This window comes from Staurois parvus, unplaced genomic scaffold (assembly GCF_062004578.1).
Source record: "Staurois parvus isolate SC_StPar_1 unplaced genomic scaffold, SC_StPar_1.0 ptg000291l, whole genome shotgun sequence".
In the NCBI taxonomy this organism is placed as follows: domain Eukaryota; kingdom Metazoa; phylum Chordata; class Amphibia; order Anura; family Ranidae; genus Staurois; species Staurois parvus.
In genome coordinates, this window is record NW_028318087.1 from 3,051,270 (window position 1) to 3,074,368 (window position 23,099).

The following is a 23,099-nucleotide window of genomic DNA, read 5'->3' on the forward strand; positions in this document are numbered from 1 at the left end:
TCTCATATCTTGGAATATGAGAGACTTACATAAAAATCAGGCATATCGTCAGATTGGCCAAGAGGAGGCGAACAATTTGATAGGTCACTCTCTGTGGTTGGAATACATAGGAAAGCAGGAAAGTAGATCTCATGAACCATTCAGTGTAGAATTTAATATTCCATATCTAATCAATCCTCAGACATGTCTGTATTATAATCTACCCGCGGGTGTCACTTATGCATATGGAAAGTTATGAGCCAAAGTATGAACTACAAGAGATTTTGGCTCTAGTTTAGGTCTATGCCCAGACCTTCCCGCCCTAAACGGGATATTGATCCTTGACTTCAGAGACACCCCCTGTTGGGGAACTACAAATTGGGTTGTCAGGCCTTAGAAGTTAAGTTGAAGAAGTCTCCCATTTTAACATCAGAACCACCTGGGGAGACCCGTACCTTTTTCGCTCTGAAACTTGATCTGCAAACCCAAGGCTGATTGGCAAGTACTTTAACCCTTTAACCTCCTTCTGTTACCTCTTTGCTGTGCTGTTGTTCTCTGTATATTTATATCAATATATTGGTTACATCTTTTTCTGTAAATAATTTTATTGCACCCGTTTGAACTTTTAGTAATAAATCTTTCCTTCTGAAAGTATTGAACTGTTTCTATAGCTCTTTATTTCAATTTACGAATTCCTGCCTCTAAAAAGAGAGCTACTGTGTTTGTTTAACCCTCTGTATAATTGGCCTGTGGTGACCATGTTATACAGACGATTATCTCAACCATTATAGTAATCTAGCTGATATTGCCGAGTTTCCTCTTTCTCTGTACAAAAAGCAGGTGGTGGCAGTGTGAAGGGTTAATTGCGTAATTAACCTGACCCAGTAACAATCGCTCAGGCTGCCGGTACATAGATTGTAGTCCAATTAGCTGGAAAATCGTTGTGCAGGGTGCAGCTGGGTGTGGCATTGTTAGGCATGTGACATCGCGGTTTTAGATTGGCTAGTCCTTTGGTCACGAGTTTGGTGAGAAGGGCTGGGGTCTGACGCCGCGCTCGTCGCATATTGGTGACCGCGATCTTGCGTTCGTCACAACCTCCTCTGCCGATAACAGTTGGGGAGGAGACGGAATACGTCTCCCCAAAAGGGAATGTACATGCCCCCAGGCTTCTCCAAGAATTTCATTCCAAGTATCCTGAAAAGATGGCCCAGGTGGGCATCTGAAAGCTGACCTTTGGGGGGGGGCACTGTCAGGGTCCTGTCCACGGCAGAAGTTCTGGAAGATCTGGCATTTCTGCCAGTACTCAACATGGCCGCAGAAGTACACATCAGCCTCAGTCTGGTGCCAGACGGCCTTTATAAGGAGGCTTATCACTTCCTCTAGTTGCTGGATGATCTCTAGCTCCCCATGCCCTGTTCCTGTGATTCTGACCTGCGATTTCCTGTTACCGACTTGGCTTGCTCCTGCACCTATCTACTCTGCTTTACCCCTGATCTGACCTCGGCTTGGCTTACGGATACATTCTCTCGCTGCTCTGTGTATGACCTCGGCTATCCCATCTGACTACGTCTGCTCTGATTTCCACCTGGTACCTGACCTTGGCTTGAACCGACTACCCAAAAACATCTAAATCCCGGAAGGGCTTGCATACCACGCACAGGCGCCTCCTGTCAGCAGACCTATCTCCGTGCACCAGCTGTGCTTTTAAGTGGACCACCAACCAGCACTCCTACAGGTGACCTGTGCAACTTTGGACCTGACTCCCGCTGTCCCACTCTCAGGGGAGTCCATAACTTAGCCGCAAGAGAGCCCTCTCTCCATTGGCCTCCATCACCAGATACGTGATACATGGAGAGAGACCCGCTGAAGATAGAAGTCCGCAGCTTCTCCCTGAGCGCTCCCGCGGGCTGGCCGGGGTTCCTGACAGGTGCTGTGAGTGACAGGTGGGTGGGCCGCAATGGGTTTCTGAGGCTCCGCCTCCTTCATTAAGCAAGCCCGACCCTTAGGCAGAGGTCAAAAACCGTAAAAAGGAAAGACCACAAAGGAGGCAAAACTTAAAAATCAGAGCCCAGCTGGATCAGTATAATATGACCGTCAAATAATGACAAAATTATTTTTAATCTGATTGGCAAAGGAAACCAAATCAGAAAAGAGAGGCCATGCAGCTAAATAGTCGAATCCACCTTACATACAATTAAAATCATGGATGACCGTATATATAAAAACATAAACGAAGAGAAAATGTAATGAATTAAAATTAAATTGAAAAGGAGGGGAAAGGGGGTAGGGTACAACAACCTTGGTTATGAAGACCACAAGAAACAATATGAAAAGAGATGCTATCTATAAAGCATCTCTATTCATATTGTTTCTTGTGGTCTTAATAACCTAGGATGTTGCATTCAATTTAATTACATTTTTATTGTATTTTAATTTATTCAGTTTTCTCTTCGTTCATGTTTTTATATATACTGTCAATCCATGATTTGATTTGTATGTAAGGTGGATTCGACTATTTTAGCTGCATGGCTTCTTTCTCTTTTTTTCTCATTTGGTTTCCTTTGCCAATCAGATTAAAAATGGTTTCTGCATTATTTGACGGTCATATTATACTGATCCAGCTTGGCTCTGATTTTTAAGTATTGCTTCCTTTTGCAATCTTTTTCCTTTTTCCGTTTTTTTACCCCTCCCACCTTGCCTGCCCCCCTGTCACTCATGACACCTGTCAGGAACCCCAGCCAGCTGGTGGGAGTGCATGGAGAGACGCCACGGACTTCTATCTTCAGCGGGTCTCTCTGCATGCCTTGTAGCAATCGTCGGCTCCACTACCCCGGAGAGAGCTGTCTCTGCATACTGCACTGACCTGGGATGCTGACCGTGGGGGTTTTTACATGTAAGTGCTCTTTGAATAAAGTTCTATTGGTTTTACTCACACTGACCTGGCGCCCTGCTGTGTTCCTTTTGCAGGTAACCTTTTTGCACTGATTAAACACAGATGGCAAAACTCTTTCTTAACTCTGTTAGATAAATGCCCTACTCCTGCCCTAAATACTAACCTAATTCCTAATGCTAAAGTAACCCTACATAGCAGAATACTTACCCAATCCTGCAATCACAAGCAATGATGCTGAATAATAACGGTGCTGAATCACAGTGGGTGATAAAAACTAATATAGGGTCTAATCCTTCGCCACCCTATCGAAAAGCTTTTAAAAAAGGCTTGAATTTCTTTTTGACTCTCAAGACTTTACCAAATATTGCACCGACAGTCCATAAATCACCCTACTTAGAATTGTGTACTTACTCAGTCACTGAGCAATGGCATTTGTTAACATTTATTGCATGCATCATTTAAGCAGATGTAGTTAGAAGAGGGTTAGGTTTACCCTAGGGCAACACCGGAAAGGTTTAGAAGCATTTTTATATTTTTACTTTAATGTTTAATAAATTGGATACAGCTGTATTTGCTCATTGCTGCATCCAGGTACTTCATCATACTGATCATGGAAACAGTTCAAGACAATAGCTCACAAATGTGCTCCTATTCTTGTAGTTAGTAATTTCCCCTGTAAGGGAGTTCTGTCAGCAAATTCAACCCCTTGCTACACACATCCAGTCTGGCTTTGCTTATGTACAATTACCTTGATCATGAAACAATCCAGTTAAACTGGGCTTTGGCCACAGTGACTTGCTAGATGTTTAGCTTTTGAGATCAACTTCTGGATTTTGGGGAGGGTTAAAAATGGAAGTTGTATGATGACCAAATTTGTTTTGGCTAGGTCAAATTGTGACATAGTCCCATACAAAGGGCAATCATATGCAGTCTTATGTGGCCAGTAATCTACCTATATACATACAGTACCTCACAGAAATGAATACACCCCTCACATTTTTGTAAATATTTTACTATATCTTTTCATGTAACACTGAAGAAATTACACTTTGCTACAATGTAAAGTAGAGAGTGTACAGCTTGTATAACAGTGTAAATTTGTTGTCCCCTCAAAATAACTCAACACGCAGACATTAATGTCTAAACCACTGGCAACAAAAGTGAGTACACCCCCTAAGTAAAAATGTCCAAATTGGGCCCAAGGGGGTTTATTTACTAAAGCTGGAGAGTACAGAATCAGGCTAATTTCGGCATAGAAACCAATCAGCTTCTAACCTCAGCTTGTTCAGTTTAAGCTTTGGTAATAAAGCCTGGAAGCTGATAGGTTTCTGTGCAGAAGTGAGCCTGATTGTGCATTCTCCAGCTTTAGTAAATAAACCCCAAAGTGTCAATATTTTGTGTGCCCACCATTATTTTCCAGCACTGCCTTAATCCTCTTGAGTCCTCTTCCACTCCTCCATGACGACATCACGGAGCTGGTGGATATTAGAGACCTTGCGCTCCTCCAACTTCCGTTTGAGGATGCCCCACAGATGCTCAATAGGTTTTAGGTCTGGAGACATGCTTGGCCAGTCCATCACCTTTACCCTCAGCTTCTTTAGCAAGGCAGTGGAGGTGTGTTTGGCGTTGTTATCATGTTGGAATACTGCCCTGCAGCCCAGTCTCCTAAGGGAGGGGATCATGCTCTGCTTCAGTATTCACAGTACATGTTGGCATTCATGGTTCCCTCAATGAACTGTAGCTTCCCAGTGCTGGCAGCACTCATGCAGCCCTAGACCATGCACTCCCACCACTATGCTTGACTGTTCGCAAGACACACTTGTCTTTGTACTCCTCACCGCTTGACACCATGTGAACCAAGTAAGTTTATCTTGGTCTCATCAGACCACATGACATGGTTGCAGTAATCCATGTACTTAGTCTGCTTGTGTTCAGCAAACTGTTTGCAGGCTTTCTTGTACATCATCTTTAGAAGAGGCTTCCTTCTGGGACGACAACCATGCAGATCAATTTGATGCGGTGTACGGTCTGAGCACTGACAGGCTGACCCCCCCACCTCTTCTACCTCTGCAGCACTCATACGTCTATTTCCCAAAGACAACCTCTGGATACTGGATATGATGCTGAGCACGTGCACTCATCTTCTTTGGTCGACCATGGCGAGGCCTGTTCTGAGTGGAACCTGTCCTGTTAAACCGCTGTATGTCTTGGTCACTGTGCTGCAGCGCAGTTTCAGGGTCTGGGCAATCTTCTTATAGCCTAGGCCATCTTTATGTAGAACAATAATTCTTTTTTTCAGATCCTCAGAGAGTTCTTTGCCATGAGGTGCTATGTTGAACTTCCAGTGACCAGTATGAGAGAGTGAGAGCGATAACACCAAATGTAACACACCTGCTCCCCATTCACACCGGAGGCCTTGTAACACTAACGAGTCACATGACACCGGGGAGGGAAAATGGCTAATTGGGCCCAATTTGGACACTTTCACTTGGGGGTGTACTCACTTTTGTTGCCAGCGGTTTAGACGTTGATGGCTGTGTGTTGAGTTATTTTGATGGGACAGCAATTTTACAGTTATACAAGCTGTACACTCACTACTTTACATTGTAGCAAAGTGTAATTTATTCAGTGTTGTCACATGAAAAGATATAATAAAATATTTACAAATAATGTGAGGGGTGTACTCACTTCTGTGAGATACTGTGTTTGTTTACTCTTGAGCTGCATTCACATTTAAATCTGACAGCAGCTAAACGCCAGTATTTTTTTTTTGTTTCATAAAAGTTTATTAGGAAATTGCAAAATACAGCATTCAGTTAGTACAACAGGAAGAAAGGGAATGAGGAGTAAACATTAAAGGCGATCAGCAAGAGCCAGTCAAGAGACAGAGAGCGTTTGAGTAAACATAGACAATCGTCACCAGACTGGCAATGAAAAAGAAAAAACCATAACAATGTCAGTAAAACACGGTGCAACGGGAGTAAGCAGCCCCTGCACGGAATGGGCAAGTAGTACTCAGGTACCATAAAAAGGCGTCCCAAAATTACGAAGCGGGTAATGTCCGGCATATGTACCTCCAGGCGGTGACCCACCGGGGGGGGGGGGCAAGAGCAGAAAGTAATCATTAGCGTGGTTGTGGGAGTTATATGATGATGTAACCTAAGTGTGAAAGGCGGCCGTTGCAAAAGCTGATCCCTCGTTTGAGGCTACCATGGCCTGAGTGTGACCGTGGATCTCCTAGGGGCAGTATGAGATGGGAAAGAGTATAAGTTGCAATGAGATAGAGTAATAGAAAGGCTGAGAGAGAAGAAAAAAAAAGGGGGGGAGGGAAAGGGATGTAAGGGACCGAATAGGGCAAGGAGGGGGGTAAACCGTGCCTACCAAACGACTGCACCAATACCCTAGGCCACCTACAGTAGGGTGCCTGTCCTGAGCAAGTGTAAATGTCGGGCAGTTGGGGACAGTTCACTGGGGAATAACACTCGGCCCGCTGCCAAAAGGAGGAGAGGAACAGGTCAAATAAGCTTACCTAAACGCCAGTATTATGTACTTTTTTAAATATTTCCTGTTAATTTTTTTTGTAAATGCATTTAGCTGTGTTTTAGGTGCATCAGCGTTTTTTCAGACTTTTTTTTTATTAATACTCCATTCTTGGGGATGTTCTACTTCAGGCACAATGTAGGAAGGTTGCCCAAATAGGAACCCAGGGAGAGCACTCGCTAGTGTAAAAGGTGGGCTGAGAATGCCGTTTAATGCAAGGTTGGAGTTAAGGCAGCACTCCAACTTAAAAAGCAATGCTTCTCCATAAGAACAACACTATGTACTAGTAATCCTTGGCCAAACTTCTGTACTCTATACATTGTTCACTATGGGTAACTGTTCATCATTGCACGTCATAACTCTTCTGTCGCTTTGGTTGTGCAGCATTTCTAAGCTGGTGCTGCTGAGCTTGTACCGGACTCCACCAGCTCAGTTACCCGTGACCTCACTCCCAGTGACACTGATTAGTGTATTACACTTGAATACTTGGAAGCTGAACTCTTATACACATCTCTTACTTATTCTTCTCCAGAGGCCTCACTCCATGGTCTTCTGTGGCTTGCAGGCTGGGTCCCTGGGATGCCCTGTGCCGTGAGTCAGACCCAATATTGGAGTTCTAGTCGGTAGGGAAGGATCCTAAGCACACAAGCTCCTTCATTACTGGGGTGCTCCATCACCTTTGCCCAGTCAAACTGCTTCCCAGCCAGCTTGCTGCTTATGGACTTGAAGTTAACACTGGCAATATAGCCTGCTCCGAATAGCTTCACGGCACATTAGGCATTTGTACTGCATCTTTTCTAACTCTTCTTGTTCCCTGATAAGCCCTGTTCTTGTGATACAATATGTATGCATGGACCCTTTTTAAGTTTGTCCTCAAGTTAAGACTAAGCCAAGTTAAATAACAAACTTTCTTTAATGATGTTGTTAAGAGTAACAAATGAACAGTTCAACAAAGAGGTCTTTAATGCACATTCCTGTACACAGTCTTCTAAGTGCCCCTTAGTTAGTCCAAAGGTGCCCCTTTTTGCCCCTTGAGGTAGTCCTACATCACGTCTGAAGAAGGAGCCTATTGAGCATGCTCCAAAATGCATTACTGCCCCGTTCACCTGCTACTTCTGACTCTGCTCTCCAAGCTTCATTTTTGATGCACAGGCACATCCTGGACTCTACTTCCTGATCCTATAGACATAGTTTGTTGCTGGACGGCTGGATGTCCCGCCTGGATCTAATTACCACACGATGAGTCTTTTTAACCATTTATCTTGTAAGTGCAATTTATCCATTGTTTACTAAATAAATTGTCAATACTGCACTTAGAGGCGCCTTCCTCTCTTTTTCTTGTTACTGCATTAGAGCCTTGCTTCCACTCTAAGAAGAGCTGCCTCAGTGTTGCTGCTCCCATCCATCCATCTCTGATATCCATCTGGCACCTTTATCTTACAGCTACAGAGGTTGGGCTCCAACAAGCGAGTGCCCTATATAATATACATTTTCTACATTAATTAGGTGACAGTCTTTAGATTCAATTTGTCTATACCCCAAAACCCCGACTGGGTTCCCACAAGGGGTGGTTGAGTACAAAGTAATGGATCACATCCTTAGCACCATGTCCTTTGCTTGGGAGACCTGGAACCAAACCTATAGCTGCCTTACTAACCGCAGTGCTCCTGAGCGGTGGTTTCGTCCCTTTTTATGTATTTGCCCAGCAGGAGGCGGTACTTCTCCAAAAAGCCTGGGAATACCTGGCTAGCAGAGTTAACCCTTACCGCCCAGAAAACAATAAACCATTTTTAACTAACATAACACATTTACAGGATAAGTTCTCCTTTTGGGTAAAAATAACAAATGCACAGATTTTAGCAGGAAAAAATGTGTATTATTTTTTTTCTGCAGGAGCCTACAAAGCAAGTGAGTACAGAGAAGGGCAACCAAACTGATACCAGGCATGGAGGAGATCAGCTATGAGGAAAGATTAGAGGAACTGAATTCTCTCTTGAGAAGAGGAGACTAAGGGGAATATGATCAACATGTATAAATACATCAGTGGTTCATATAGTGAACTCGGTGTAGAGTTATTCACCCTGAGGTCATCACAGAGGACAAGGGGCACTCTTAACATCTGGAGGAAAAGAGATTTAATCTCCAAACACGGAAAGGTTTCTTCACAGTGAGAGCTGTGAAAATGTGGAATAGACTCCCTCAAGAGTTGGTTCTGGCCAGCTCAGTGGATTGCTTCAAAAAGGCCTGGATTATTTCTTAGATACACAGAATATAACTGGATACTAATATTTATAGGTAAAGTTGATCCAGGGAATATCAAATTGCCTCTCGGGGGATCAGGAAGGAATGTTTTTTCCCAGCAGGAGCAAATTGGATCGTGCTTTGCTGGGGTTTTTTTGCCTTCCTGTGGATCAACTGTGGTTATAGGATTATAACTTTTTTTTTCTATGTTTGAACTGGATGGACTTTTGTCTTTTTTCAACCGGAGTAACTGTGTAACTATGTAACTATGCATTGCACACATAATCAATCAGGAGTGCAGGGGGGCAACAGCAGGTTCCTGCAGAAAAGCCCTGCAGCTTTCAGCCTATTCTTCTAATACAGGCTAACTGTTACAAGCTGCAGAGCTTGTAAATAAACAAGGAGAGTGCCCTTTGGTGTCTTTGCAGTTCATTGAAAACTACAAGCCCTCAGCTGTAATGGCTGATGGTACTTTTAGTTCTCTCATTCACAGAATTCTGTGAATGAATGAAGCGGATTTGTGACAGCAGGTGTGGGGAGAAGATCTCCCTGCTCACTGTTGCAGGGAGGGGGGTTCGTGGGTGTGGGGAGCAGGTCTGGAGCCTGTTACATGTTACACCCAAATTATGAGTGTAACATGCTCTGAAACATTAACATATCCTTTAACATCCATATGCTTGCACCCTCCTCTTCCTCTTTGTAGGTAGTTTTCTAAACAATATAGTAATAGAAAAATATAGCCACCAAGGTAGGCAGGACAACCTACATAACTTTGTCTTATCATATATAAAGATGTGGGTTATAACCAAGCATAAAGAAAAACAAAAAACAGGCATAAGAACAGACCGTATGGAGGCAGTTCTATATAAACCCAAGCAGAGTAATTTATATTGTTTAAAATTATGTGCAAAAGTTTATTTTATACCTTCGTCAAAAAATGAAACCTTGCAAGATAAAGACATACAAAACACAACAGTCAATAGAAAAAGCAGTCCAGAATGCAATGTCAACAGGCAGCCAGTAGAGTTAATTAAAGCAGCCAAGAGCCACACAGGTGCTCCAAATGAATGCTACTGATTGAAAGCATAAACCTTACTAGAAGTCAAATGATGAAAGCAAAAACATGCTGTAGGTATAATGGACATATTAAAGGCAATAAAGCCACCATTGGCACTATAAAACAATGTCCTTGGTCGTAGGTGATCACATATACTGGAGTGGATTAGACCTGTATGAATTACAGTTGGCCCAGGGTAATATAGTAGAAAGAATAGTTCCGATACTTCCAATCTTGGAGATCATATAGCAGGTCTATGGGACACAGCAGAATCAGTCGGGTATGACTGCAAAGTATGTAACAAACATCGAAGGTAGTCCGGGTGACAGGCACAATCCAGCAAGTATAATAATAAATTTGAATTGGGTAATCATACCAAATATGTAAGGTGGCGTCCTAGAGATGTCTCATGTCAGACCATAGAGGTGGGAAAAGGTTGCAGCTAATCAGGCTGTGTGCAGGTAATAAGACCTGGGTGTTGCTTTAATGAGACGTCACAACAGGCCAACAGTTCAACAGTTAAACTGTGACAGAGACAGGTCCAGCAAGGATGGAAGGTAAAGATATATAGTTGGATAGAAAGATCATAGGTGGATCACTCACCAGGAGTGTATCTGACACTCCAAATTTTGGTAATCGATAACTAATCTCTCTGCGAGCTTCCACTGAATGCTGCGTTATTAACTGTGGGTAAGGCTGGATACCGCTGGCAGTATGACTCCTAGGTAAAGTGATTAGAGAGGTATTGCGGTGTTTAGGACATTGCACACGTGGTTCCAAGTTGGCCTTGCTTATTCACATGCATGTAAGGATGCCTGTGGACACTGCATCCGGGCGTGATGACATCACTACGTAGTTTTCTAAACAAGGAGCTGTGCAATTGAAATAGAATACAAAGCTGGTGTTTACCATTTAGGAACGGTTCACACCAGTATCGCACAGGAACACAGCACAAACCCATCTTTCCTACACTGCGTTTTGGTGTGAACCGGCCCTGAGGCAGATAGGCAAATGAAGCCAAGATGGGCACATCCCAGCATCTATCTAGAGGATATTTTGCCCTGATGTATGAAGAAATCAGAATCTATACTGATATATTTTACAACTTTACCAGAATTTAAGTGTCCACATTTACAAAAAATGAATACCAACATGGATGAATGAGGATGTATGAGAACCGACGAGAAAAGGAATACCAACATTTCAGGAAGAAAAAGGGAAATGTGTAATTTTCTGCTACTAAAAGCACTGTGTATTTAGCTGCAGATGGGAATGAAAGGTCAACCCTGAATGAAGGACTTTCCTTCTTTTCCTAAATGCAGCCAAATTGTATGCAACTAAATGTTGCTAATTGTTGCCTATAATTAACATGATTATGTAACCCCCTCCTAATTTAGCTAGGGGGAGCTAGACTCCAGTGGTTAGACAGGGGCTGAGTAGCAGCCCAAGTGCAATAGCCAGCGAGGGGTCAAATTGTGGTCAGAGCCGAGAAGCTCTGCAAGCCAGCCCCTCTGCAATTTCCCCCTGCTCTAGAGCTTTTGGAAGAAGGCCTTGGAGGGATCTGAGGAGGTTGGCAAGGGCCTGAACATCCTTAAAAGTATTGGAGTTGCAGGTGAGTGGAGAGTTGGAGGGTGAGTTCAGGTAGAAGATGTGAGGCTGAAGGAAGGAGGCTGCGAAGAGGCCCAGTGGGATGGGGCCTACCTACAGGCCTGGAGCTGTTTTGTATGAAAGCTCAGAGCTCACCGGCCCCATGAGAGAGGACCACCCATATGGAAGGGAAGGAGTGACCCAGTTAATAGGCCTGGTAGCAGCCACCAACCCACAAGTGGTACAGGAGAAGATCTGAGTGAGTACGCTTACACCCCCTGGGCGTATAGGGGAAGGAGCACTCTGTTGGAAAACCAGATTAGCCACCTACAAGTGACAGGAACCAGATCCCCTGTTCAGGGATACCTCCAGATAGATGGGTGAAGAGGAGAAGTTCATATAGGGTCTGGGGCAGTAAATAAAGATGTTGGCTAGTTCTTCATCAAAGACTGTTTTGCAGAGAAGGCTTGTAAATAGATCCAGGAAGTTGTCCTCAGTTTGTCAGTACCCTTGGGCAACCTGTACGAACCTAACCCTATCCTAGTTCAAATTCCTCCAAATAAAACTACAAAACCAAAGCTCATGGACTGATTTCCAACTCAGGATGCAAGCTTTTGTGAAGATGTGTGATGCCTGGCTATACAGGACTATAGGGGACCCAAATCGTCTAGCGACTCCTAAGGCGGTAGTGCTAAAATTACTTTGCATTGTGTGAATCCAGCTGATTTTAGAAAAGTTTTCTAAATGCACGCAAAACCCCAAAAGTGGACTGGATAAAATTATTGGACTCGTCTCAAAATTGTAAGATATAATTGCATTCCAAGTTTTTGATGCTCCTGTATGTTAAACTAACCTATATCAATTAGCAGGTGCTGACAATATAGAATTCACACTGGCAACCAGTTAAAATGGTGAAAAATTGGCTCAACCTTTTTTATTGTATATCTATGTGTGCTGCATGGAGAAGAGAGAGATAGCAGCAAAGGATTTTTTGAGGATTTGAGAACAAAAATTGTGGAAAACATGGACAATCTCAAGGTTACAAACCAATCTCCAGAGATCTTAATGTTCCTGTGTCCACTGTTTGCAACATAGTCAAGAAATTTACAGCCTATGGCACTGCTAATAGCTAATCTCCCTGGACGTGGACGGAAGAGAAAAATTAATCAAAGATTGCAACAAAGATTTGTTCAAATGGTGGCCAAAGAACCTCGATCAATCCAGACAAATTCAAACTGACCTTCAGGCACAGGGTACAACTGTGTCAGCTTGCACTATACGTCGCTGTCGGAATAAAAAGGGGGGACACTATGGTAGGAGACCCACGTGGACTCCACTGCTGACACAAACATAAAAAAGCCAGAGTGGAGTTTTGCCTGAGGAAGCCAAAATCCTTCTGGGAGAATGTGCTGTGGACAGATGAAACAAAATTACAGCTTTATGGTAAAGCCCATCACTCTACTGTTTTCAGAAGTAGCAATTACCTTTATAGAAAAGAATACACTCTGCTACTTTAGGCACTTGATGTCTTGATTGTGTGCATGGGATTATGAAATCTGAAGACTACCAAAAAATTCTTGGGTGCAATGTAGGGCCCAGTCTCAGAAAGTTCAGTCTCCATCAGAGGTCATGGGTCTTACAGCAGGACAATGACCCAAAGCACACATCAAAAAGCACTCAGAAATGTTTTCAGTCAAAGTGCTGGAGAGTACTGAACTGGCCAGCAAAAGGGTCCAGATCTCAATCCCATAGGGCACCTGTGGAGAGATCTCAAAACAGCAGTTGGGAAAAGGAACCCCTCCAATCTGAGAGACCTGGAGCAATTGGCTAAAGAAGAGTGGTCCATAATTCCAGAAGAGAGGTGCAAGAAACTCATTGGTTACAGGAAGCGATTTGATTTCCGTTATTTTTTTCCCCAGGGGTGTGCTACCAAATATTACATTGGGGTTTCCAATAATTTTGTCCAGTCCATTTTTGGGGGTTTGCATGGAATGTGTCAGTTTTAGCTTTTTGTTTCTCCACTTTTTTGTGTCATACCAATATAAACAAAATAAATAAACAGAATGCCTAAACATTTTGTAATTGCAACAATTTTCTGGGTAAAGTGGTACATTATCTGACAGAAATGCAGAGGTGCCAATATTTTTGGCCATGACTGTACATAAACTAGAAAACAATAAACCATTTTTAACTAACAACACATTTTAAGGAAAAGTTCACCTTTTGGGAAAAAATAATAAATACACATATATTTTTGCAGGAAAAAAATGTGCATTTATTATTTTTGTTTTCTTGGGAGCATGCAAAGCATTGCACCCGTGATCAGTGGATCAAGGGTGCAACAGCAGGTTCCTGCAGGCAAGCCTTCAACTTTCAGCCCATACCTCCGATACAAGCTAACTTAAAAGCTGCAGGGCTTGTAAATGAACTATGAGAATACTCATCAGTGCCCTCAAAATTCATTGATAACCACAAGCCCTCAGCCACAATGGACCATGGTACTTGTAGTTCTCTCATTCACAGAACTCAATGAATGAAGTGGATGTGTGGGCAGAGCTGCTTTTGAAACCAATTGAGCGGCTAGTTAGCCACTCCAATTGCTTTTACAAGAGAGCTGGCTCTAAAAAAACATTTTGGGGTGATGCCTGCAGCTGCAGGCATTATCCCGGTATAATTGCTTGAGTTCCAGCGGCATACGGGTACGTTGCTGGTTCGCAAGTGCTTAATACAAGTACTTTGCATTGTGTGAGTCTAGCTGATTTTAGAAAAGTCTCTTCTAAATGCAGCTTCAGTGCCCGGTCAATACCGGTGCGATTTGCAAATTTAAATTGCACTTGAAATCGCATCTAATGAATGTGAATGTCGATGTCTTAACGTGCGATTTACTAGATTTCCAAAGTAGTTTTTGCATTACTTTTTCTGCAGTTTTATTGCAAGTTTACATACATAGAATATAATGGAAATTGCACTGCAAATTGCAAGAAATCGTTTAAATTCTTCAAGTAGCAATAAAGTCTTCAGAAATCGCACCTGAAGTCGCTCTGAAATTGCACACATATCACGCGATTTTAAATCGCAGCAATGTGACTAGTGACAAACTGTTGAATTTAGATGCTCATGTGAATGTAGCCTTAGTCTCTGTACACAAGTATACAATTTGTCATCCCCACCAGTACTCCCTGAATGTACCTACCTGACTGGCTAAAAATACACAACCACTCAGTAAAGCGTTTTTAGTATGTATAACCAACTGAACCATCTACCTTAATTTGATGCTTGCATTCTATTCCTTTTAGTTGCTCCCCTCTGCAAACCCCTGTACACTTTTTGAGTCCATATAGCAAAACAATCTGTGACACCTGGCAAGGCAACAGAGTTTTCTCACATTTGTCTAGCCAGAAAGCAGTCTGAAAAAGCATGCAATCCCTATGCCACCGGTCTCCACTAGAGCCCTTTTCTTTCCTTTTAACTGGTCCTTGGGGCATTAGTCCTCCCATGGACACCAATGCTGCAAAGAATGGGGCACTATGATACCAAGGAATAGGGCACTACCACCCCCCCCCCCCCAAGGATGGGGCACTGATCTCTCCCCCCACTGTTACCATGATACCATAGATGGGGCCCTATTCTCTCTCAGCCCCCATGTATGTCAAGGATGGGGCATTTTTCCCTCATTGATGCCAAGAATGAGCTGCTATTCCTCCCCCAACCTTCCCCCCCCTACACAAACCACAAACATACTGACCCCATGGATGGGACACTATTCCTCCTCTCAATTATTCCTCCCAATAACCACAGGCACAAGGTAACCAACCCTGGGGCAGTTTTACTGCCACTGATCAGGTCATTGTTTACTGCCGCTGATGTTGGGGCATTTTCTGCTGGCCACAGTCTGGCTCTCCATTAAACTGAAGTTTTTTTGTATGCATATTTTTGCATAGTCACATTGGTCCAGCTTAGACCAATGTAAGTACCATATTCATGTGTCCTACCTGGTTGATCCCATGAAAGCCGAAGACACTGCTACTACAGTGATCACAGTTGGCTTCAAGGATCCTCTGCCAAGCAGCTGCCTGCTGCTAGTGAACACAGGCACCATTCAGCAAACACTCTACATTTTCTCAGTGAATACAAAACGTTCTCTGATTGGGCAAGGAGGCCCTATGCTAAGCCTATGTTTTTCTCCTGGACAATCTATGTGTAATACAATCTGAAGTAGATAACATCAGTTTGTGTAGCCAAAACTTTATTTTTTAAGTTAGAGTAGGAAAGAGTTACAACCACTGTAAGATTACTTTTTTCTGTCTTTGTATAATTTGTAGAAATTTCCTTTTTTTTTTTTTTTGTCTTAGAGAAATAACGACGTTAGAGAAAATCTCCTGTGTGAGGGTAACTTGTCCCCAGAACAAGTGTCCCCAATTGAAGATTTCTTCTCACCTCATGTTCTGGGGATAGTTCACTTTCCTGGTGACAATGGTCACTAGGACAAATGGAATGTGACTCTCCCTTCCCCATGCTGTCTAAAACTCCCAAAAAAACTCATTATGCAGAGATACAATTTACCACTGATATTCAGAATATCTTTCACTCAAGGAACAGGTATACATTTGCTAGCGGCAGTACTGTTACTCATAATAATATTTCATTATGAATCTCTTTGTAAAATTCAGAATTTTACCACTCAACAAATGGGTTTACCTTTGCTAGCAGTAGTACTAATACTGCTAACAATAATTACTATTGATCACATGATCATAATAAGTAAAACTATATTGTATACTTTTCAATAGAATTACAACACGGGGTAGTGTTTAGTATATCAATTCCTTTTTCAAATCCACATAGCTTAGTTTTCTCCACATATACATGCCCAAAAGTGAGACAATCTATAACACTATCAGGGTGGCTTACAGTGCCAGTCAATCTTTATTACCATGGCCCAACTTTTTTTTCTTTTTCCTTTTTTTTTTATTCTTGGATAGAATGTAAAATTTTTATATCTATGACCCATATTGGTGAGATTTTCTCTTACTTTTTGTTCCTGTAACACATGTATAAAAAACAGGGGTACAGTTGTCATTGGAAAACAGGCACATAGAGTAATAAAACAGGTGTTTTGACCCTCTCTATCTTTACTGAAAATGTGCTTTTATCCTGGCAGAGTTTCTGTATCCAAAAACAATGTAGGTTTTGAATAGAATTTGGGCTTTACATCTAAAATAAAAAAATTAAAAAAAATAATGCTGCAACTGCTCAAGCACCCTAGCAGCGTTGTAGTTTGTCCCAACGTTTGCCATTATTACATTTGCTGGAGAGCTTGGTCTGCTTGAACTTGTGAGAAAATTAAAAAGAAGATACTTAATACATCATTAGACTCATTAGACAATAGTTATATTGTTTTCAGTATACAATATTTTTGCAACAGTTGTCCATCTTATTTATTTATTGCCAAAGGCTTACCAGCATAATGGAGGTGATCTCTTGGAAGGCTCACACTGACTACTAAGGGAACAATTTGCACTGTGATTACTTTGGGATAACAAAAGGGTTTAGGGCCTCACGATTACTCTATCAATCTAAATAATAATGTTCATTTCCTTCCCTCAGTCATCCCCTGTGAAGCTGCAGACCGACAAGGGGGTGGCTATTACACCACTCACAAACTATGTTAATGCTGAAGTACATCAGATTCTAATATAAATGTCATGATTGTTTTCTGATGTAATGCAGACTTTCCCATATAGAGATCTGTATCTAATATATGGGTTTTGGCTCAAATGTTCCTTCACCAAGTACAAGCACACTGTGCTGTGACGGTTTTTCTGTAATGCAGCCACATAGCTACTGGACATGCAGGCCATGGGAACGTAGCATGAAAACACAGCAAGCAGTCAGGAAGAAAAATAGAACTCTATAAAAAAAACCTACTTGTCTAGGAACAACTTCTGCACAAAGCTGAAACACAAGCAAAGAGGAGGAAAGGATGGCAACAGTATCACATAACGACACACCTTATTATAACAGAATCGTATCCCTTCACAAGCAAAGGGTTTGGGAGATGACTAATTTAATAATCCTTTATTTCAGTCAAACTCCAATTTTGTTGGTTTCCTTGGACCAAGGAAATAATAGAAATATACATTATTTGATGGACTCTCCAAGGCTCTAGTTACATCTAAACTGATAACATAACAGTGTAATGGCTGAAATATAGTTTTGGAGTCCTTTTACACATAAGGTGTGAAAGAAAAGCAGCTATCCATGGTAATTTCTGTATTTATATTGGGGCACAAGCCAATAAGTTCTCATTGACTCCCTATGAGCTTACACAGGGTGGGCATAGTCACAGCATAATTATACAGGGGGGGCAAGCAAAAAACGGAGAATAGTAAATGGGGCTAATGATTGTAAAACAACTGGAGAATAATAACTGAGGGATAATAATAACCAACTTGAGAATAGTAACTGGCAACAAAAGGAGAGTTGTAGCTCTTGGTGACCATCAGGTTTTAAAGGTATACATCCACACTAAACCAGATTCTACTTTGGCTGTTTCTCTATTATCTAACTGTATTTGTGATATAAAAACACGGTGGGCCCACAATTTCCTTCAATTAAACTGTGACTAGGCTGAATGGTTATTGGCCCCCCATCAATTATGTAAGGCCAGTCCTGGTAGCCTATCTATAGATGGCACTTTACTTAAGCTTCAGTCTAAATTGAAAAATCTAGAGGTGATATTTGATGCTAGTTTAACCTTTGATCCACATGTACAAAATGTTTGTCAGAACATCTTTTTTCCACTTGAGAAATATTTCTCGGCTGTGTCCTATGCTACCATACATTGTAGCTGAACAGCTGATCCATACATTTGTGTTCTGACTACTGCAATGCTCTACTCACTGGTGTATCTAAATCCACTATCAACTACAATATTCCACAGCCAGGATCCTGACTAGGTCTGGTACAATTGACCATATTACCTCTTGTTCACTTATAAGGCTCTTCATGGCTTATCACCCCATTATCTGTCTGAACTTTTATCAACTCTCCCCCCCCTTCATAACCTCCGCTCCTCAAATTCTGGTCTTCTGTGTGTCCCCCCTACTAACCTACGTTCGATAGGAGACACAGCCTTCTCTTGCTATGTTCAAAAACTCTGGAATTCACTTCCAAAGAACATCTTCTCTAAACTCCTTTAAATTGAATCCAAAACTTTTTTGTCCTTAGATAAGCTTTCACGTAATTGTCCCGCCCCCCCCATTATTTTCCCTTTTGTTTTATCCTGTGTATTTCTTGTGCTTTCCTTGTAAAGCTCTTGGAGAAGTTACCTTTTAACCGCTTCCCTACCACCCTATAGCAGATATACTGCTATAGGGTGGCACAGGTGCGCAAAATCACATGTATATATGTGTGATTTTGCATTTCCAGTTTAGGGGGCGCGCACCCTACCCGCGCTACCATTCGCAGCCGCGGCTGTCAATCACCAGATCACGGCCAGTGAATACTCGCTAACGCCCGATGATTGCTGAGAATCTTCGGTGGGGAGGAGAACTGTTTGTAAATAAAACAGTTCTCCTCCCTGTCAGCTCGTGCACACGGTTTTGGATGGCTGTGCACAGCACACCCATCCAAAGCAGTGTGATTACAGTGAAGCACAAACACACGGCCCTATAGTAAAACACACCCAGCACACAGTTAACCCTTTGATCGCCCCTCACCTTAACCCCTTCCTGCCCAGTACCATTAGTACAGTGTCAGTGGTTTTTTTGGGGGTTTTTTTTTTAACACTGGTCACTGTACTGGTGTCACTGAGGATGTCAGTGACACCAAGTCAGTTCCCCCCAATGTCAGAATGCCCGCTGCAGTCCTGCAATAAGTTTCTGATCGCCGCCATTACTAGTAAAAATTTTAAAAAAATTAAATTCCAGTATCCATACCGCCATTTGTAAATGTTATAACTTTCATGCAAACCAATTAATTTACACGTATTGGGATTTTTTTTTAAGCAAAGACATGTAGCAGAATACATTTTGGCCTAAAGTTATGCCGAAATTTTATTTTTTTATTTTTTTTTACTCGACGTTTAATAGCAAAAAGTCAAAAATATTGTTTTTTTTTCTCAAAATTGTCGGTCTTTTTTTATAGCGCAAAAAATGAAAACCGCACAGACGAACAAATACCACCGAAAGAAAGCTCAATTAGTGGGAAAAAAGGACGTACATTTCATTTGGGTGCAGCGTTGCATGACTGCGCAATTGTCAGTTAAAGTAACGCAGCTCCGTAACACAAAAAATTGCCTGGTCAGGAAGGGGGGCAAATCCTTAGGAGGGCAAGTGGTTAAAGGTGCTGTATGTAGTAGTAGTTATTGGCCACTACTCTGCTTTTTGTTTTTCTCCTGACTTTTCTACATAGTCCCTAAGTGTGTGGTTTAGAAGTCCTATGTTTTAAACCTTTGAATTAATATAACCAGCTATGCTATTAAAATGGCAACCACAATATAAAAGTTTACCTTTTTGACATGTTGCTGGTACAGTAGTGCTAAAGTAAATCTACAGAAATTTCTGATTCCTGTTTACATCTTAACAAACCTCTCCTCCCTTTTGATAGAATCACTAGGACTGCCATGTACACATTTATGATCCAGCTTTCATACAAGGGACACACTAGCATCTACAACACAAGTCTAAATAAAGGCCTATGATCCAAAGCCTTTTTAAAACTATTTTAATTAAGAGAATTGCCATTCAATTCCTTGCCAGACCATTAGCTAGTTCCTGAGCATCACACGTTATGCATAGTATAACAATTTTAGCAATAAAGTTAGCACTAAATAAACATTTCCTCCCACATCCTATCAACATTCAAGTTAATATGAACTACAGACAACCCTTACACTTTTCTTGCGTTGAAGTTATTATAGACTATTGCTATAAAAAATGGCATCCCACCCAGTAAGCTTTCTCCCTGGTCTGTTATCAGAAGATTATCAGCAAGCCAAATTCATAGACATTTACAGAACAACTGTTATCTATTGACAAAATGTAAAATTATTATTGATTTCCACATTTTATTTCAATTATTAAAAGCCTAGTCCTAATAATCTGAAGGATTTGTAAGTTTTTAAATTTATGTGAAGATCCCCACACATTTACTTTCTTGAATTCTGTGACCCGTATTGACTCTGCCCTGTGGGTAGCCACTAATGTGTCACACATTTCACAGAGCCCGCCTTCTGAACTAGAGAGGGGCTGAGAGGAGGAGTCAGTACAGAAATGACTGCTTGCACATAGCAAGGTGTCATGGGGAATTGAAAGTAAACCGTGAAGAAAAAGCTGCAAAGCATGCACGGAATCTAGGAAGTTGTAGAAAGAGATGGCTAGGAGATGGGCAGAATTTACAACATGAATGGAGATTAAAAAAGCTTTTTATTTTTTTTTATTTTTATTGCCAAAAATAACTTGTGTGTGTATGTATGTGTGTGTGTGTGTATGTATGTATGTATATATATTTTTATATATATATATGTATGTATGTGCATATATATATATATGTATGTATGTATGTATGTGCACATATATTTTTAATATAAAATTTGGTTTAAAAACAGGGATTTGGTTTCAGCCTTTTGAAATATCCTGTACCGCAGCACTGAGATTGGGAGAGGCTGTGGCAGTACTTGAGGTCAATCAGGTGTCCCATTGCCAAAGAACATGCCTATAGGAGGAATGAGCTTATCAGTCTGTTTAAAGGTTGACCTGTTACTGTCCAGTTGGGAAGGGGGGGGCAAGGATAGGACCTGACTGTGCTGTATGGTAGGATTTGGCAGTGAACACCGATCTCATACTATATATGTATTTCAACTGTATGTTTTACAGTAGATGCATGCCAGGAGTTAAGATTTAACTACCGATTACCATTCTTTTGCCAATCTACTGTGAGGTCGAAGGAAGGCAACAGTAAAACTAGTAGGGATTATGTAAATAAACTATCAAACGGGCAGCACAATGGCTAAATGGTTAGCACTTCCACCTGGCAGTACTAGGGTCATTGGTTCGAATCCCAGCCACAGCACCACCTGCCTGGAGTTTGCATGTTCTCCCTGTGCCTGCGTGGGTTTCCTCCGGGTACTCCGGTTTCTTCCCACACTCCAAAAGACATGCTGGGAGGTTAATTGGATCCTGTCTAATTTGGCCCTAATATATTATATATATTGGCCCTAATATGTGTATGTATGAATGTGAGTTAGGGACCTTAGATTGTACACCCTTTGAGGGTTAGGGACTGATGTGAATGTACAATATATATGTGTAAAGTGCTGCGTAAATTGATGGCGCGATATAAGTACCTGAAATAAATAGACTGTATTTTAAAGATTTGGTTCCAGTTTTACCCAAAGGTAATGCAGATGATCTCATCCTTTCCCTTCCTAGCTAGTCTGATCTTTAGATATGCACCAATAAATCATTTACTTGTAAAGAAGTATTAATCACTAGTAAAGAATATGTCTAATTAAACCCCAAATTCTCATTAGAATCTATCTTGAATATTCTTTATCGTTTCAGTTCAGTTTGGAGAGTAGGGATGAAGATCTATGGAGCTGGGAACTGCAAGAGACTGGTTTCATAAAGGTACAATCAGAAACAACATTGTACTATGTGTTGCCTAAGAACTACTATAAATTTTATTTTCAAATCACAGCTTTAGAAAAATATATCTTTTAGTAGTTAATGGTTGCATCTTTTCTTCGACAGACATGACTGTACCAAGTATGGGTTGGACTGTAAATATGAAGTCTGCACCCAATCCAAACATGTTTTTGCATGCTTAGAATAGGATGAAGTCACAAACAGAGCCCTAGGCCAAGTATTTTAACAGTTTTATTGTATTTATACACAACTGTTTTTTGTTTTTATTTGTTTTGATTTTGTTTTACAAGAGGTAGTCTTTAAGGTATTGCTTGTTTCCAACTAGTTTGTGACCTTGGTCTAAACAAAATAAAGCAAGTAAATGCTTCAGATGACATTAAATAACATGGTGTAGCACATAAAAGCATTCGGGACTAAAATTATACAGCATATAGCTAATAACAAACAAGGAATTATAAGCCACATTAAAGGGATTTACCTATATAGCACAGCTATGACAAAAACAGCGATGTGAAGCAAACACGCCACTACTGCCCCCAAGGGAGGGAGGAGAGGTTCTGGATACAGAGGGGTGCCCAGAGCTCTGTCACTGCCCATGCTTCCTAAGGGACTACAGTGGGTTATGGATTGCCCAACCTGCTCCAGAAGGGATCAGAATCTTCTTCTCGCTCGGAGTCCTGGGTAGGATCCCTGTTGCTTAGTATTTTGGAGTACAGGAACTGAGCAGCAAAATTCATCATTTGCCTCTTCTCTGCTCCCCTCTCAAGGAACAACTCCCTGAAGGGGAAGCAACAATCCACCCTTTACTGGGACACTTTGATTGAGTCCTCGGCCTCCAAGTTCAGAACAGAGGGCATTCACTTGTACACAGCGAGTGTTGGCAACTGCTATTTATAGAGATTACAGCACACGCCAACTTGTCCCCGTCAATTTTACTCACACCTCGGATTAAACTGTACTTTGAAGATGGAGGATTGGCTAAGTCCCTTAGAGGCTTAGTTAGTATCTCTTTGCTGCATCATCGCCCTAGTTCAATATAGTGCTAGGTTTAATCCTTTATTTAAAGGAAATTTAAAGTTGGATAGTATTGCAAATGTGATTATTGCAATTTTAATAAAGTAGGGTTTGTGACTGACAAAATAGAATGATAAAG

General features: G+C 41.5%; 1 protein-coding gene across 7 annotated transcripts in view; it reads right to left on the minus strand.

Annotated features, from left to right (window-relative positions):
* LOC149458214 (uncharacterized) overlaps nucleotides 1-22,824 on the minus strand; it is a 103,846-nt gene extending 81,022 nt beyond the window's left edge. For 3 of the 7 annotated variants that reach the window (XR_016313485.1, XM_089682508.1, XM_089682509.1), the window contains exons 1-2: nucleotides 22,425-22,810; nucleotides 17,226-17,252 (exon numbers count right to left, since the gene is read on the minus strand). Coding sequence is in view for 6 of the 7 variants with exons in the window: in XM_089682508.1 (XP_089538634.1) it covers nucleotides 17,226-17,252; nucleotides 22,425-22,543 (146 nt within the window). In the remaining variant the exon portion in view is untranslated. Of the gene's footprint in view, nucleotides 1-17,225; nucleotides 17,253-22,424 lie in introns of all 7 variants that reach the window. The other 4 variants (XM_089682505.1, XM_089682504.1, XM_089682507.1 and 1 more) reach the window with 4 other exon arrangements.
* Nucleotides 22,825-23,099: the final 275 nt, after the last annotated feature.